This window comes from Erinaceus europaeus, chromosome 7 (assembly GCF_950295315.1).
Source record: "Erinaceus europaeus chromosome 7, mEriEur2.1, whole genome shotgun sequence".
Taxonomy (NCBI): Eukaryota; Metazoa; Chordata; class Mammalia; order Eulipotyphla; family Erinaceidae; genus Erinaceus; species Erinaceus europaeus.
Genome location: NC_080168.1, coordinates 12656796 through 12670957, shown reverse-complemented (window position 1 = coordinate 12670957; position 14162 = coordinate 12656796). Strand labels below are relative to the sequence as shown.

Below are 14162 nucleotides of genomic sequence, written 5' to 3'. Positions count from 1 at the left end.
ATAAGCCAGAGCTGAGTAGTGGTTTAAAAAAAAACAAAACAAGGGAGTCGGGCCGTAGCACAGCGGGTTAAGGCAAGGACTGGAGAAAGGATCCCGGTTCGAGCCCCCGGCTCCCCACCTGCAGGGGAGTCGCTTCACAGGCGGTGAAGCAGGTCTGCAGGTGTCTTTCTCTCCCCCTCTCTGGCTTCCCCTCCCCTCTCCATTTCTCTCTGTCCTATCCAAGAATGACGACAACAATAATAACTACAACAATAAAACAAGGGCAACAAAAAGGAATAAATAAATAAATATTTCTTAAAAACTTTTTTAATAGTACTTACGATTTTATTTTTCTGGGTCTTTTGGCAAATAAGTTGTTTCTGTTTCACTAATGAAGAAAAAAGCCCACAGGAACTTTAAAAGTTGTGATAGAAGCAAAGTAGAATTTCAGTTGCAGAGGGAGGAATAAGAAAGATGGTGGGGGGCGCGTGGGCAGTAGTGCAGCAGGTTAAGTGCACACCCCTCAAAGTGCAAAGACTGGCTCAAGGATCCAGTTCGAGCCCCTGGCTCCCCGAGGAAAGCTTCACAAGTGGTGAAGCAGGTCTGCAGGTGTCTCTCTGTCTTTCTCCCTTTCCTCTTGATTTCTGACTGTCTCTATCAAATAAATAAAGATAATAATTTTTAAAAAAAGATGATGGTAGAGCATGAAGAACAAGGTGGTGGCTTATCTTTGTTTTATTCCTTACTGGGGGAAGTGGTGGACAGCTGGAGCTTGTAGCCTGACCAGCAGACGGCTCTCAGCTGTGTGACTATTAAGGTACTTCCCAGCTCTGTTTCATTGCCTGTTGGTCTCACATGCAGCGGGAAGCTGCCATCCTCTGGAGCAAGTTTTGTGTGCAGCAGTGAGGGCATTGTGGGAGAATTCAATAGTTGTTTCTCATTCTCCCAATGAAAGTACCGGCTGGAGGAGGTTTTCTGGGGCTGCTAGGGCTGGCTTTGCTCTACAGTAGTCCTTCCGTCTGTCCTGTCTGGGGCCAGTTGCAGTCACATCTGCCAGTGTAATCACCAGGCCTTTGTTACTCCCATTTCTTTCTGCCCTGATCACCTCCACAGGGGCCTTCTGACCAGAAAGTTTCCTCTCACCTCCTTTTTTTTAAATATATATTTTTTAATTTTCCCTTTTGCTGCCCTTGTTTTTGTTGTTGTTGTAGTTATTATTATTGTTGTTGTTGATGTCGTCATTGTTCGATAGGACAGAGAAAAATGGAGAGAGGAGGGGAAGACTGAGGGGGAGAGAAAGACAGACACCTGCAGACCTGCTTCACCGCCTGTGAACCTACTCCCCTACAGGTGGGGAGCCAGGGGCTCCAACCAGGATCCTTAAGCTGGCCTTTGCACTTCGTGCCACGTGCGCTTAACCCGCTAATCTACCGCCGGACTCCCTTTTTTTAAAATATATATTTATTTTCCCTTTTATTGCCCTTGTTTTTCATTGTTGGTATAGTTATTGTTGTTATTGATGTCATCATTGTTAGATAGGATAGAGAGAAATGGAGAGAGGAGGGGAAGACAGAGAGGGGGAGAGGAGAGACACCTGCAGACCTGCTTCACCGCTTGTGAAGCGACTATCCTGCAGGTGGGGAGCTGGTCTTTGCGCTTCGTGTCACATGCCCTTAACCCGCTGCTCTAATACCCGACTCCCTACCTTTTTAATATTTATTTATTTACTTATTCCCTTTTGTTGCCCTTGGTGTTTTGTTGTTGTAGTTATTATTGTTGTTGGATAGGACAGAGAGAAATGGAGAGAAGAGGGTAAGACAGAGAGGGCGAGAGAAAGATAGACATCTGTAGACCTGCTTCACCTCCTGTGAAATGATTCCCCTGCAGGTGGGGAGCCAGGGGCTCAAACCAGTATCCTTACGTGGGTCCTTGCACTTTGTGCCACATGCGCTTAACTTGCTGCGCTACCGCCCGACTCGCCCACCTCCTTTTGTGGACCTGCCTAGTGTAGCCTAGTGGTGATCTGAGCGCCTGACAGGTGTTCCCGCCTCCCCAGGCCCCCCCAAGGCAACTCAAGACTTGATTTTTACTAACTTTTCTGGTGAGAGACTTCAAACGTGTCAGAGCTGGTCACAAAGCATAGAGGTGCTAGAAGGCAGAGGGAAATGGCGGGGAAACGTACCTGTGTCGGGCACAGCGTAAAGAACCTTCAGTACTAAGCTTAAAGCTAAGACTTTGGGGCTTGGGGATGGAGGAGCTAGCATAACAGTTATACAAACAGACTCTCCTGCCCGTGGCTGCAAAGTCCCAGGTTTAATCCCTGAGCGGGGCTTTGGAGGGGGGCAGTGTGGGGGAGACTTTGGGGGAAGGGAGAGAACTCTGCCTCTTAGAGCAGCAATGCACATGCCTGAGGCCCCAGACAGTAAGTTCAATCCCCAGGACCATCTCGTGCCAGAGCCAAACAGTGCTCTGTGGTCCTCTTTTTCTCATTTTCTCTCATAATAAAAACAAACTTTTTTTTTACTTGGACTATTCTCTAAACTGTTAAGATTTTCCTTGAAGTTCTTTTGAAAAGGATGTGATGATATGATCCAACTTGTATTTTAGCAGTAAGATCTGATTGTAGTACTTTAGCTGTATTACACACAAGAATTGGATATTTTAAAAAGATTTATTGATTTATGAATTAATGAGAGAGAAACAGAGCATCACTGTCATACATGCAATGCCATGGGTCAAACTCAGGACCTCATGCTTGAGGGTTCAGCACTTTATCCACTGTGCCTCCTCCATACAAGTATTGTGTTGTGTTTTGTTTTGTTTTTTTGTATTAGTTATTTATAAAATCATAAGATAATGGGGGTATAATTCCACATCTTTCCTGCCACCAGAGTCCTGAGTCCCCATCCCCTTCCAGTGGAAACTGCACTAGTTCTCCCCAGGGCACAGATCTGGGCTAACTTTGCATATTAGGTAGCTGTAGCTATGCCTCATATTTTTTTTACCCATTTCTTCTACCGTCCTGCCTTCACTTCCTTTCTAAGTCACATCTATACCTTTCACTACTTCCCAGTGACCTTCCTCTTCTCTCTCAGATAATGAAGCAGTGCCTGACTTCCTCTGGTAGTTTCCAAATTCGCTTCCCCTTCAGTGATGGTATAAAAACAAAAATTCCTGGTAACAAACGTTTTGGGGCCCCAGTGGAATGGGGGTACAGAGCCCTCTGGCTATCTTCTATCGTTTTCCCCCTGTGGGAGTATGGACCAAAATTATTTTGGGGGTGTAGAAGATAGGAGTTCTGGCTTTGGTAATTGTTTTTCTGCTGGACATGGGCATTGACAGATCAATCCATACCCCCAGCCTGTCTCTATCTTTCCCTAGTAGGGTAGGACTCTGGAGAGGTAAGGGTCCAGGACACACTGGTGAGGTCGTCCGTCCCAAGAGTCCAGGATGGAAGCATTGTATTATCTGCAACTTGGTGGCTGGAAGGCAGTGAGATGTTAAGCAAAACAAAATGCTTAATAAACAGGAACCAAAGAGTAGGGATAAAGCAGATGAGAATAGGAACCCTAGGGTGGAAAAAAGCTAAGATGTCTGTTTTGGGTATGTTTCCTAGGAGGCCATGACTTTAGTAATCTTTGCTTGAGCTTGATAACTAACATGAAGGTGGTGACCGGGACCCATGTCTATTCATAGCTGGCACAGGAGCCTGTTTAAGCTCCCAATCCCTGTCAGTCTGAGACTTAATAATTTATTCATTTATTCATTAAACCAGTCAACAAATATATACTGAGCATCTACTACATGATAGGCATTCGGGATTTGGGTAAAGCTAAGTCCCTCCCCCAGCAGCATTTTTTTTTTGCCTTCAGAGTTTTCATTGGGGTTCAGTACCTGTATGACAAATCCACTGCTTCTGGAGGCCATCTTTACCCTTTTGTTTATCATTGTTATTATTATTTTTCTCATTGCTGTCATTGTTGTTGGATAGGACAGAGAGAAATTGAGAGAGATGAAGAAGACAGAGACGAGGAGAGAAAGACACCTGCTTCACTGCTTGTGAAGTGACCCCCCTGCAGGTGGGGAGCTGGGGACTCAAATCAGGATCCTTACACCGGTCCTTGTGCTTGGTGCCATGCATGCTTAACCCACTGCGCTACCACCTGACCCCCCCTCTCCAGAAGCATTTTTATATATTTTTTTAATTTATATTTATTTATTTTCCTTTTTGTTGCCCTTGTTTTTTGTTGTTGTTGTTTGTTGTTAAAATTCAGTGGCTCCAGCTGGCCGGGCTAGCTTCACAGGCAGGTAACAGAGATGACCAGAGACATATGGCTGGGCAGGGAAGCTGTATTTCTTTATTCAGGAACAACGATTCATAAACTAAAACAAACTAATCGCCAAACAGAACTCTGCTGCCTCTTTCCCCCCGACGGCGCCAAGAACTCTCGAACTCTGGAACTCTGGAACCCTCTCGGGGTTCCTAGGGGCGGGGCCAGGCTGCCGCAAAACTAGCAGGACTGATCTAATTTTCTTGGCGGGGGAGAGCTAGAACAAACCAATGTAAAGCATACAATAGTTGTCGTAGTAGTTATTGTTGTTACTGAAGTCATCGTTAGATAGGGCAGAGAGAAATGGAGAGAGTAGGGGAAGACATAGAGGGGGAGAGAAAGAAAGACACCTGCAGACCTGCTTCACTGCCTGTGAAGCGACTCCCCTGCAGGTGGGGAGCCAGGGGCTGTAACCAGGATTCTTACACAGGTCCTTGTGCTTTGCGCCACGTGCGCTTAACCCGCTGTGCTACCGCCTGACCCCTCCTAGCATTTTTAACAGGTAGATCAATACAGTCAGTGCCAAGGAATGAACCCAGGGCCACATCCATGATCAGTACCACTGCTCAGTGTCCTCCCCAGGTTAGTTTTTTCATTCTTTATTCTAAAGAAAGGAAGGGAGAGACGGGGGGAGGGGCAGGCAGTGGTGCACCTGGTTAGGTGCACACACCATCATGTGCAAGGACCTGTGTTCAAGCCCCCTGGTTCCCACCTGCAGGGAGTACACTTCATAAGTGGTGAAGCAGGTCTGCAGGTGTCTATTTTTCTCTCCCCCTCACTATCTCCCCACTCTTCTCAATTTCTCTCTGTCCTGCCTTAACTTCCTTTCTAAGTCACACCTACCTAAGTAAAGCCACGGGTGTCTTCTGGCTAGCAACCCCCGCCCCATACTCTCTAACCCCACAGATTGGATGGCAAATTACCTGGGACTGTGAATCAGCCAGCTAACATTTTCAGAGGCTTCACAGTTGGAATGCTCCTCTACCCAGCAATTTCAAACCTTTCTGAGCTGGAGAAAGAGCTCACCCGTTAAGCCATGTGCTTTGCTGTGTACATTGCCCAGGTTTAAGTCCCTGCCCAGAGCAACAGCACTAGAGGAAGCTCCAGTGCTGTGGAGTGCGTGTGTGTGTCTCTCTCTATTCCCTCCCTCCATGGGGCAGGAAGATAGCTCACCCAGTAAAGCGTACATTCCACCACGTGTAAGGACCGAAGTCACCACATGTGAGCGCCATGCAGAAGGGGAAACTTTAAAAGTGGTGGGACAGTGCTATGGGCTCCCTCTTCCCCTCCCTTCCTGTCTCCCTGTCTCTCACCCTCTAACAGGAAAAAAGAGATGGGGTGAGAATCAGCCCAGAATTAGTGAAATCAAATATTCCCAAGGCCCCCAGCTCTGCAAAAAGAAAGGAGAAACATTTCAAACTACCCCATGAGGCCTCTGGTCTCCAAACTCCTGAGCCTTTTCCTTTATTTTTTCTGTTATTCCCAAGCCTGGATTTACTTGTTCTGAATTACAGGTGAACCTCTCTGTTTGCTTCTTGTCCTTGGCGTCCTTTTCTTTTTTATTCCCTCTGTGTTTTTCTCTTTGTCATTCACTGTGTGTGTTTCATTTTCTTGTTGGCCTTCCCCTCCCTGCTCTCTGCTCCTCCCCGACACTAACTGCTTCCTCTCTTCCCTCCTCCCCCAGCAGACATGAGCTACCAGCAGGACCTAGCTGGTCACCTGTCCCTCTAATGCATGACAACTGATGGTAGCCAGTTCCATTTAAAACTTCTCAAGACTCCAAGCTTGCACTCACTCCAAAATACATCTCCATAACTGACAAAACATTTGAAAGCCTTTTATCCCCCCTCCTCATTCACATCTCTAGGAAATTCACCAGGTACCATCGCCAGAACCACCACCTTTGTCCTTGCCCCCATCCCAGCTCTTCCACTGGACCTCCCTGAAATCATCCTGAATCATTTATCCTTTAAAGCATCAGAAGACAGGGAGACAGCATAGTGGTTCTGCAAAAGACTTTGATGGCTAAGGCCCCAAGGTCCCAGGTTCAATTCCCAACATCACCATAAGCCAGAGCTGAACAATGTGTTGGTCTATGTGTGTCTTTCTATATCTTTCTCATAAAAATGAAAAAATAGGGAGTCAGTCGGTAGTGCAGATTAAATGCAGGGGGCGCAAAGCACAAGAACCAGCATAAGGAGCCTGGTTGGAGCCCTGACTCCCCACCTGCAGGGGAGTCACTTCACAGGCGGTGAAGCAGGTCTGCAGGTGTCTGTCTTTCTCGCCCCTTCTCTGTCTTCCCCTCTTCCCTCCATTTCTCTGTCCTATTCAACAACGATGACAACAATAACAACAACCATAAAAAGGGCAACAAAAGGGAATAAATTAATCATTAAAAAATAAAAATAAATAAATTAAATAAATAAGAGAATAATGTAAATAATGTAATAAATAAATAATGTAGCCAGCAGGTTAAGTGCACATGGCGCAAAGCGCAAGGACCGGAGTAAGGATCAAGGTTCGAGCCTCCAGCTCCCCCCCTGCAGGGGAGTCTCTGTCTTCCCTTTCTGTCTCCATTTCTCTGTCCTAATCCAACAATGATGACTTCATCAACAACAATAATAATAACTATAGCAATAAAACAACAAGGGCAACAAAAGGGAAAATAAATATTTTTTAAAAATAAAGAAATAAACATTTTAGGGGAGCAAAGCATAAGGACCGGTGTAAAGATCCCGGTTTGAGCCCCCAGCTCCCCACCTGCAGGGGAGTCGCTTCACAGGCGGTGAAGCAGGTCTGCAGGTGTCTGTCTTTCTCTCCCCCTCTCTGTCTTCCCCTCTCTCCATTTCTCTCTGTCCTAGCCAACAACAATGACATCAATAACTACAACAATAAAACAACAAAGGCAACAAAAGGGAATAAATATTTTAAAAAATAAATAAATATTTTAAAAATAAGAAGGAAGGAAAGAAAGAAGAAAGAAAGAAAGAAAGAAAGAAAGAAAGAAAGAAAGGTACCAGAGGACACTTGCAACCTTATGTCCAAACAAGTGTCTCTCATTCTTTCATAATGTTTAACTTAGTTTACTTCCCTTTTTTTTAACCTTTTTTTAAGTCCTGACACTTTACAAACTATTAGATGTTGCTCGGAAGCCTATTGTTTTGACTGTGAAGCTTATTTCTCAGATTCTCTTACTTTCACAATTGAAAGTGTTCCTTTTGTCTGCTTGGTTCCAGCCTAGAGGATGCTAGGGACAGCTGTCCTCTGAGAGGCTTCCCAGTAAAGGAGTATCCCTTTGTGCTTGTGCTGGTGTAAATCTCCAGGGAGCTTTCAAATGAGAAAAGACCAGGCTGACCCAGAAGGTGGTATTTATAAATAGTCCCCAGCCCCCTCCTTAGAGCCTGTCCACCTAATCCTCTCCTCTTTCAAGATCGGAGGTGACTTGACCTTTGCTTCTTAAAACTCTGGGGCTCTATTTCTTTGAAAATTCAGGCTATCAAAAAGCTATTGAGGGAGGGGAACCAGCCCAGGGGCAGAGCACTCACCTACCAAAAAGCTATTGAAACAAGTATTTTCAGCCAGAAGGCAGACGGTGAGCTAAGCTCGCCTTCCATTTCCTGCATTTTCAGCTAAATATCCTTCCTTTCTTGATGATCAGCTTTTCTCATTGTTTCTATTTAAGACACCAACTTGATCATTTTCATTTCCTTTTGCTGCTGGACTATCGTGGTTTGTGTTTTTGTGACTTATAAAGTTGTTCCATCTCCATGGTGAACTCAGAGCCTTCCTTCTTAGCCCTGAAGTCACAGAATCACAGACCCTCCATCCCTAAGTCGCCAAGGAGAGGTGTTTCTGTGTTTCTGGTTTGTGCTGTTGTGTTGAGGATAAGATCTTCCAGGTTATCTTGGAATTGTGAGATGGGCACTGGCAGCCAGTCTCCAGTACAGTGCCTGCAGGAAACCTGATTGTGTAGCTGCTCGTGGCTGGCTACGAAAAGATACTTCCAGGCTGGGGAGACAGCATAAAGGTTATGAGGCTCTGAGGTCTGAGGTTTAATCCCCAGCACCACCATAAGCCAGAACTGAGCAGTGTTCTGGTAAAAAAAAAAAAAAAAAAAAAAGGAAAGGAAAGGAAAGATACTTCCCTGCCTGCCAGGAAGTGGCTCGGTAGGCAGAGTGCAGGACTTGCATGTCTGAAGCTTGGTCCCTGACGCTGCACAGGCTGGAGAGTAGTGCTCTCTCTGTGTCCCCTTAAACCAATCAGTGTTGGGCCTGGGAGTGACGCAGTGGACAAAACAATGGGCTTTGAAGCACAGTGTCTGAATTCCACCCTGTCATCACATGAGCCAGAGAGATGGCCCCAGCCACAGGAGAGCACTGTCTCCCCTGATCTCTGACAAGCAGGCAGGAAGTCCTGGCAGGAAAGAGAAAAGGAAGGAAGGGAGAAGGAAGGGAGAGAGAAAGAGAAAAGCTTGGTTGGGTGGGTTTTTGGGGGGACTGTGTGTGTGTGTGTGTGTGTGTGTGTGTGTGTGAGGGGGAGGCAGCTTTTAAATGTGTACTTTATCTCTCTCAAGCTGTGTGTTATATCACAGAGTCACAGATCGACCTGGTTCTTAGGAAAGAGCGGCTTTCCTTCTCTTCCCCTCCTACTTTCTACTCTCCAGAGAAAACGCTTTTTACTTCTTTCCAACTCTGTTTGCTATTCCTTTTTTAATTTTCACCAAGGCTTCACTGGGGCTTTGTACACCACTGAAAAAAACAGTTTTTTTTAAAAAAAATTATTTTCCCTTTTGTTGCTCTTGTTGGTTTTTATTATTGTTGTAGTTACTGTTATTGATGATGCTGTTGTTGTTGGATAGGACAGAGAGAAATGGAGAGAGAGAGGGGAAGAGAAAAACACCTGCAGACCTGCTTCACCGCTTGTGAAGTGACACCCCTGCAGGTGGGGAGCCGGGAGCTTGAACCGGGATCCTTAATCCGGTCCTTGCGCTTTGGGTCCTGTGCACTTAACCCGCTGCGCTAACCCCCCCGGCCTCCAACTTCATGTTCTAACCAGCACACTGTGTCTTATATCTGTTTTTTTTTTTTTTTTTGCCTTCATGGTTATCATTGTGGCTCAGTGCCTGCACTATGAATCTACTGCTCCTGGAAGCTATTTTTTCCCTTTTTGTTGCCCTTGTTGTTTATCGCCGTCGGTATTTTTTTTTAATATTTATTTATTCCCTTCTGTTGCCCATGATGTCGTTGTTGTTGGATAGGACAGAGAGAAATGGAGAGAGGAGGGGAAGACAGAGAGGGAGAGAGAAAGACAGACACCTGCAGACCTGCTTCACCGCCTGTGAAGCGACTCCCCTGCAGGTGGGGAGCCGGGGCTCGAACCTGGATTCTTCCGCTGTCCTTGTGCTTTGCGCCACGTGTGCTTAACCCACTGCGCTACCACCCGACTCCCGTTGTTGTTATTATTATTGTTCTTATTGCTATCATTGCTGTTGGGTAGGACAGAGAGAAATGGAGAGAGAAGGGGAAGACAGAGAGGGGGAGAGAAAGATAGACACCTGCAGACCTGCGTCACCGCTTGTGAAGCGACTCCCCTGCAGGTGGGGAGCCGGGGGCTCCAACCGGGATCCTTGTGGCGGTCTTTGTGTTTCATGCTGTGTGCGCTTAACCCGCTGTGCTACCACCCAGCCTCTGTATCTTCTTCTTCTTCTTTTTTTTTAATGCAACACCAGGGAAAGAACCTGAGGCATTATACATACATGATACCACTGCTGAGTGAACTTCCCTGACGCAGTTTTTCATTCTTTCATTTCTTTGAGAGGGAGAGACAGAAGAGACAGCACAGCACTGTTCCACTATCCAGTGAACTCCCCCTGGGGCTTTCCACGATGCTCCGCCGTGGTGCCAGGGCTCAAACTCAGTGCCTCATGGACTGCAAAATGTGTGCTCTACCAGTGAGCCAGCTCCAGGCCCCGGGCTTATGTCTTCACGTCCCCATTTTAGACATTACATACTGATGTTCCAGCTGTAGAACAGCTGCATTCTTTCTTCACAGTGCCCCTCCTCCCCGTCCTCTCAGGGTAACTGGACCCTGAGTCTATTTTGATTATTCGACCACATCATCACAGTTCGCCATGAAGCCATGTAATTTCTTGCTTTCTCTCTCATGCCGTCTTTGAGTTTCCCTGATATTTAAGCATCATCTTGGATTTGTATTCATGTGCATAGATTTTCTGTACTTCCCACTAATTTGCCTCCACTCTAAATGCACAACTCTTCTTCCTAGTCAAATACACAAGCGAATCTATGAATTTCCGTGTGTGTGTGTGTGTGTGTGTGTGTGTGTGTGTGTGTGTGTGTTAGAGCTTCACTGCTCTGGAGTTGATTTTTTTTTTTCAGATAGAAACAAAGAGGGAGGACTGGGGAGACAATATAATGATTCTTCTTCAAGACGCATGCTGGAGGCACTGTGGTCTCAAGTTCAATCTCCAGCACTACTACAAGCCAGAGCTGTGCAGTGCTCTGGTCCCTATCTGTCTGTCTTTCTCACTGTGTCTCTCTTATTAAGATAAATAAGTAGGGGGCTGGGCAGTAACACACCAGGTTAAGCGTACATAGTACAAAGCGCAAGGACCCAAGAGAGAATCCTGCTTCAAGCCCCTGGCTTCCCACCTGTAGGAGGGTTGCTTCACAAGCAGTGAAGCAGATCTGCAGGTGTCTTATCTTTCTCTCCTCCTTTCTGTCTTCCCCTCCTCTCTCAATTTATATCCTATCTGACAACAATAACAGAAAAAGATGGCCACCAGGAGCAGCGAATCCGTGGTGCAGGCACTGCGCCCCAGCAATAACCCTGGAGGCAAATAAATAAATAAATTTTTTTTAAAAAAAGAGGGAAAGACCACAGCACTGAAATACACACACACACCAATGCAGAGCACTCCCATGTGGTATACCAAGAGTTCGAACCTGGGTCAGGCATGTCGAAGCAGGCACCCTCCAAGAAGAGCTATCTCATCCACCCAGAATTTCCTTGTCTTAAAATTCTCCCAGAGCATTCTCATGTGCTCTCCTCTAGACCCAGAACCAGTCCATTCCTGTTGGGGTCTCCTTGGGATCTCTTAGCTAGCCAGATTCTGTTAGAAAACTTTTTATTATTATTTTTTTAATATTTATTTATTTTCCCTTGTGTTGCCCTTGTTGTTTTATTGTTGTAGTTAATGTTGTTCTTGATGTCATAGTTGTTGGATAGGACAGAGAGAGAAATGGAGTGAGGAGGGGGAGACAGAGAGAGGGAGAGAAAGATAGACACCTGCAGACCTGCTTCACTGCCTATGAAGCGACTCCCCTGCAGGTGGGGAACTGGCGGCTTGAACCAGGATCCTTCCACTGGTCCTTGTGCTTGGCGCCACCTGCGCTTAACCCACTGCATTACCACCCGACTCCCCATTTTTTAATTTTTTATCTTTATTTATTTATTGGATGGAGACATCTAGAAATTGAGAGAGAAGGGGGTAGTAGGAAAGGAGAGAGACTGCAGCCCTGCTTCACCACCTGCAAAGCTTTCCCCTTGCAGGTGGGGACTAGGGGCTTGAACCCGGGTCCTTGAACACTGTAACATGTACACTCAACCAGGTGCACCACCACCCAGCTCCTTAGAGAACATTTTGTACTGTTCATTTTCTCCCTCTTTTGTGCAGCTTCTCAGCGTGCAAATAAAAGCATGTCCTCCTGGCTCCCACTCTCTGTTCCTCTATTCATAGTTCTCTGGGCTCTCTTACACACTCTTCACTGTGCTCACAGCACTCAGGAGGTCTCGAAACTTGACATCAGGCTCAACCTGACGCTGTTGACTGGCTACGGAAGAAGGGCAAACGCTAGAAGAAGAAGCATTTTGCAGGCTTCCTAGAAAGTAAACAAGGGTTGGTAGGAGCCGCTCTGAGGCGCCTGGTGTACAGAGTAGCTAGGAGTCCCTTCCAGCACCTTATCTTTCCTTAGTCTGCCTGACCAGAAACTGGATGAACCTCCGCGATGCCGAGACAGGGAAGATACTCTGGCAAGGAACAGAAGATCTGTCCGTCCCCGGCGTGGAGCATGAAGGTACTCTGTCTGCATAGGCTGTGACCCATGGAGGAGCCGGACTGGGCCGAGGCATCAGGGGGCTAAGTTACCGCCACCCAGAGGAGGCTGACACTGCTCGGTCTCTCTCACATTTCTTCCTCCCACTTCCCACAGCCCTTCGCACGGCCCTGGAGAAGCACCAAACCTTAGAAGTCTCCGGGAGTCAGGCAGTAGCGCAGCAAGTTAAGCACAGGTGGCGCAAAGCGCAAGAATCCCAGTTGGAGGCCCCAGCTCCCCAACTGCAGAGAAGTCGCTTCACAGGCAGTGAAGCAGGTCTTGCAGGTGTCTTATCTTTCTCTCCCCCTCTCTGTCTTCCCCTCCTCTCTCCATTTCTCTCTTTCCTATCCAACAACAACAATAATAACTAGAACAATAAAAAACAAGGGCAACAAAAGGGAGTAAATATTTTAAAAAGGAAAGAAAAAGAAGTCTCCCAGCCATCTGCACTTGACCCATTGGGACGCTCTCTGCCTTAATGACAAAGTTTAATTGGAGGTCAGGTGGTGAAGCACCAGACTGAGCACCTATGTTACAATGTACAGGGACCCAGGTTCAAGCCCCTAGTCCCTACCTGCAGGGGGGACATTTCACCAGTGGTGAAGCAGGTCTGCAGGTATCTGTCTTTCCCTCTCCCTCTCAATTTCTCTCTGTCCCTATTAAATAAATAAGTAAGTAAATAAATAAACAACACTTTTACAAAGTTTAACTCTAGGAGCTGGGCAGAGGCACATCTGGTAGAGCGCACACATTGCCATGGTCAAGGTAGCAGGTTTAAGCCCCCTGTTCCCACCTGCAAGGGAGAAATTTCACAAGCACTGGAGTGCTTCTGCAGGTGTCCTTTCTCTCTGTTTCTCTCTTCCTGTCCTTCTCTCTCTCATTCTGTTTATTTGTTTGTTTTTTACCAGAGCACTGATCAGCTCTGGATTATGGTGCTGCCGGGGATTGAACCTGGGGCTTTGGAGCCTCAGGCATGAGAGTCTCTTTGCATAATCACTATGCTATCTACTCCCACCTCTCTCCCTCATTTTCTATCAAAGAAAAAGGGAGAGAAAAAGCTTCTAGGAGTGGTGGAGTCATAGTGCAGGCAATGAGCCCCAGCTGTAACCCTGGTGGGGAAAATGTTGAATGCAGTTACCAAGGTATTCCCTAAGGTTCAACAGAGAGAATGTGTGCTCTAAATCATTTGGGTTTTGTTTGTTTGTTTGTTTTTTAATATTTATTTATTCCCTTTTGTTGACCCTGTTGTTTTATTGTTGTAGTTATTATTATTGTTGTTTTACTGATGTCATTGTTGGATAGGACAGAGAGAAATGGAGAGAGGAGGGGAAGACAGAGAGGGAGAGATAAAGACAGACACCTGCAGACCTGCTTCACCGCTTGTGAAGCGACTTCCCTGCAGGTGGGGAGCAGGGGCTCGAACTGGGATCTTTACACTGGTCTTGCGCTTTGCGCCACCTGCCCGACTCCCTGCTCTAAATCATTTGTAAGATGCTCCCCAAAGCAGAAAGTGTCATGGTCATTTTGGTTCTCACTTTGAATGGCTCCTGTGTTTCCTTCTCTTTGCCAGCCCGTGTCCCCAAGAAAATCCTCAAGTGCAAAGCGGTATCTCGAGAACTGAACTTCTCCTCAGCAGAGCAAATGGAAAAATTTCGCCTGGAACAAAAAGTTTACTTCAAAGGGCAATGCCTAGAAGGTATTCTGATGCCTGTTGCCTGGAATCCATCCAAGGCTGACAGGG

General features: G+C 46.5%; 1 protein-coding gene across 4 annotated transcripts in view; it reads left to right on the top strand.

Moving 5' to 3' along the window:
- Positions 1-14162, top strand: part of PDE6D (phosphodiesterase 6D) — an 84747-nt gene that overhangs the window by 59455 nt on the left and 11130 nt on the right. For 2 of the 4 annotated variants that reach the window (XM_060193799.1, XM_060193798.1), the window contains exons 3-4: positions 12302-12403; positions 13992-14117. In XM_060193799.1, coding sequence (XP_060049782.1) covers positions 12302-12403; positions 13992-14117 — 228 coding nt within the window. The remainder of the gene's footprint in view (positions 1-12301; positions 12404-13991; positions 14118-14162) is intronic. The other 2 variants (XM_007520294.3, XM_060193800.1) reach the window with 2 other exon arrangements.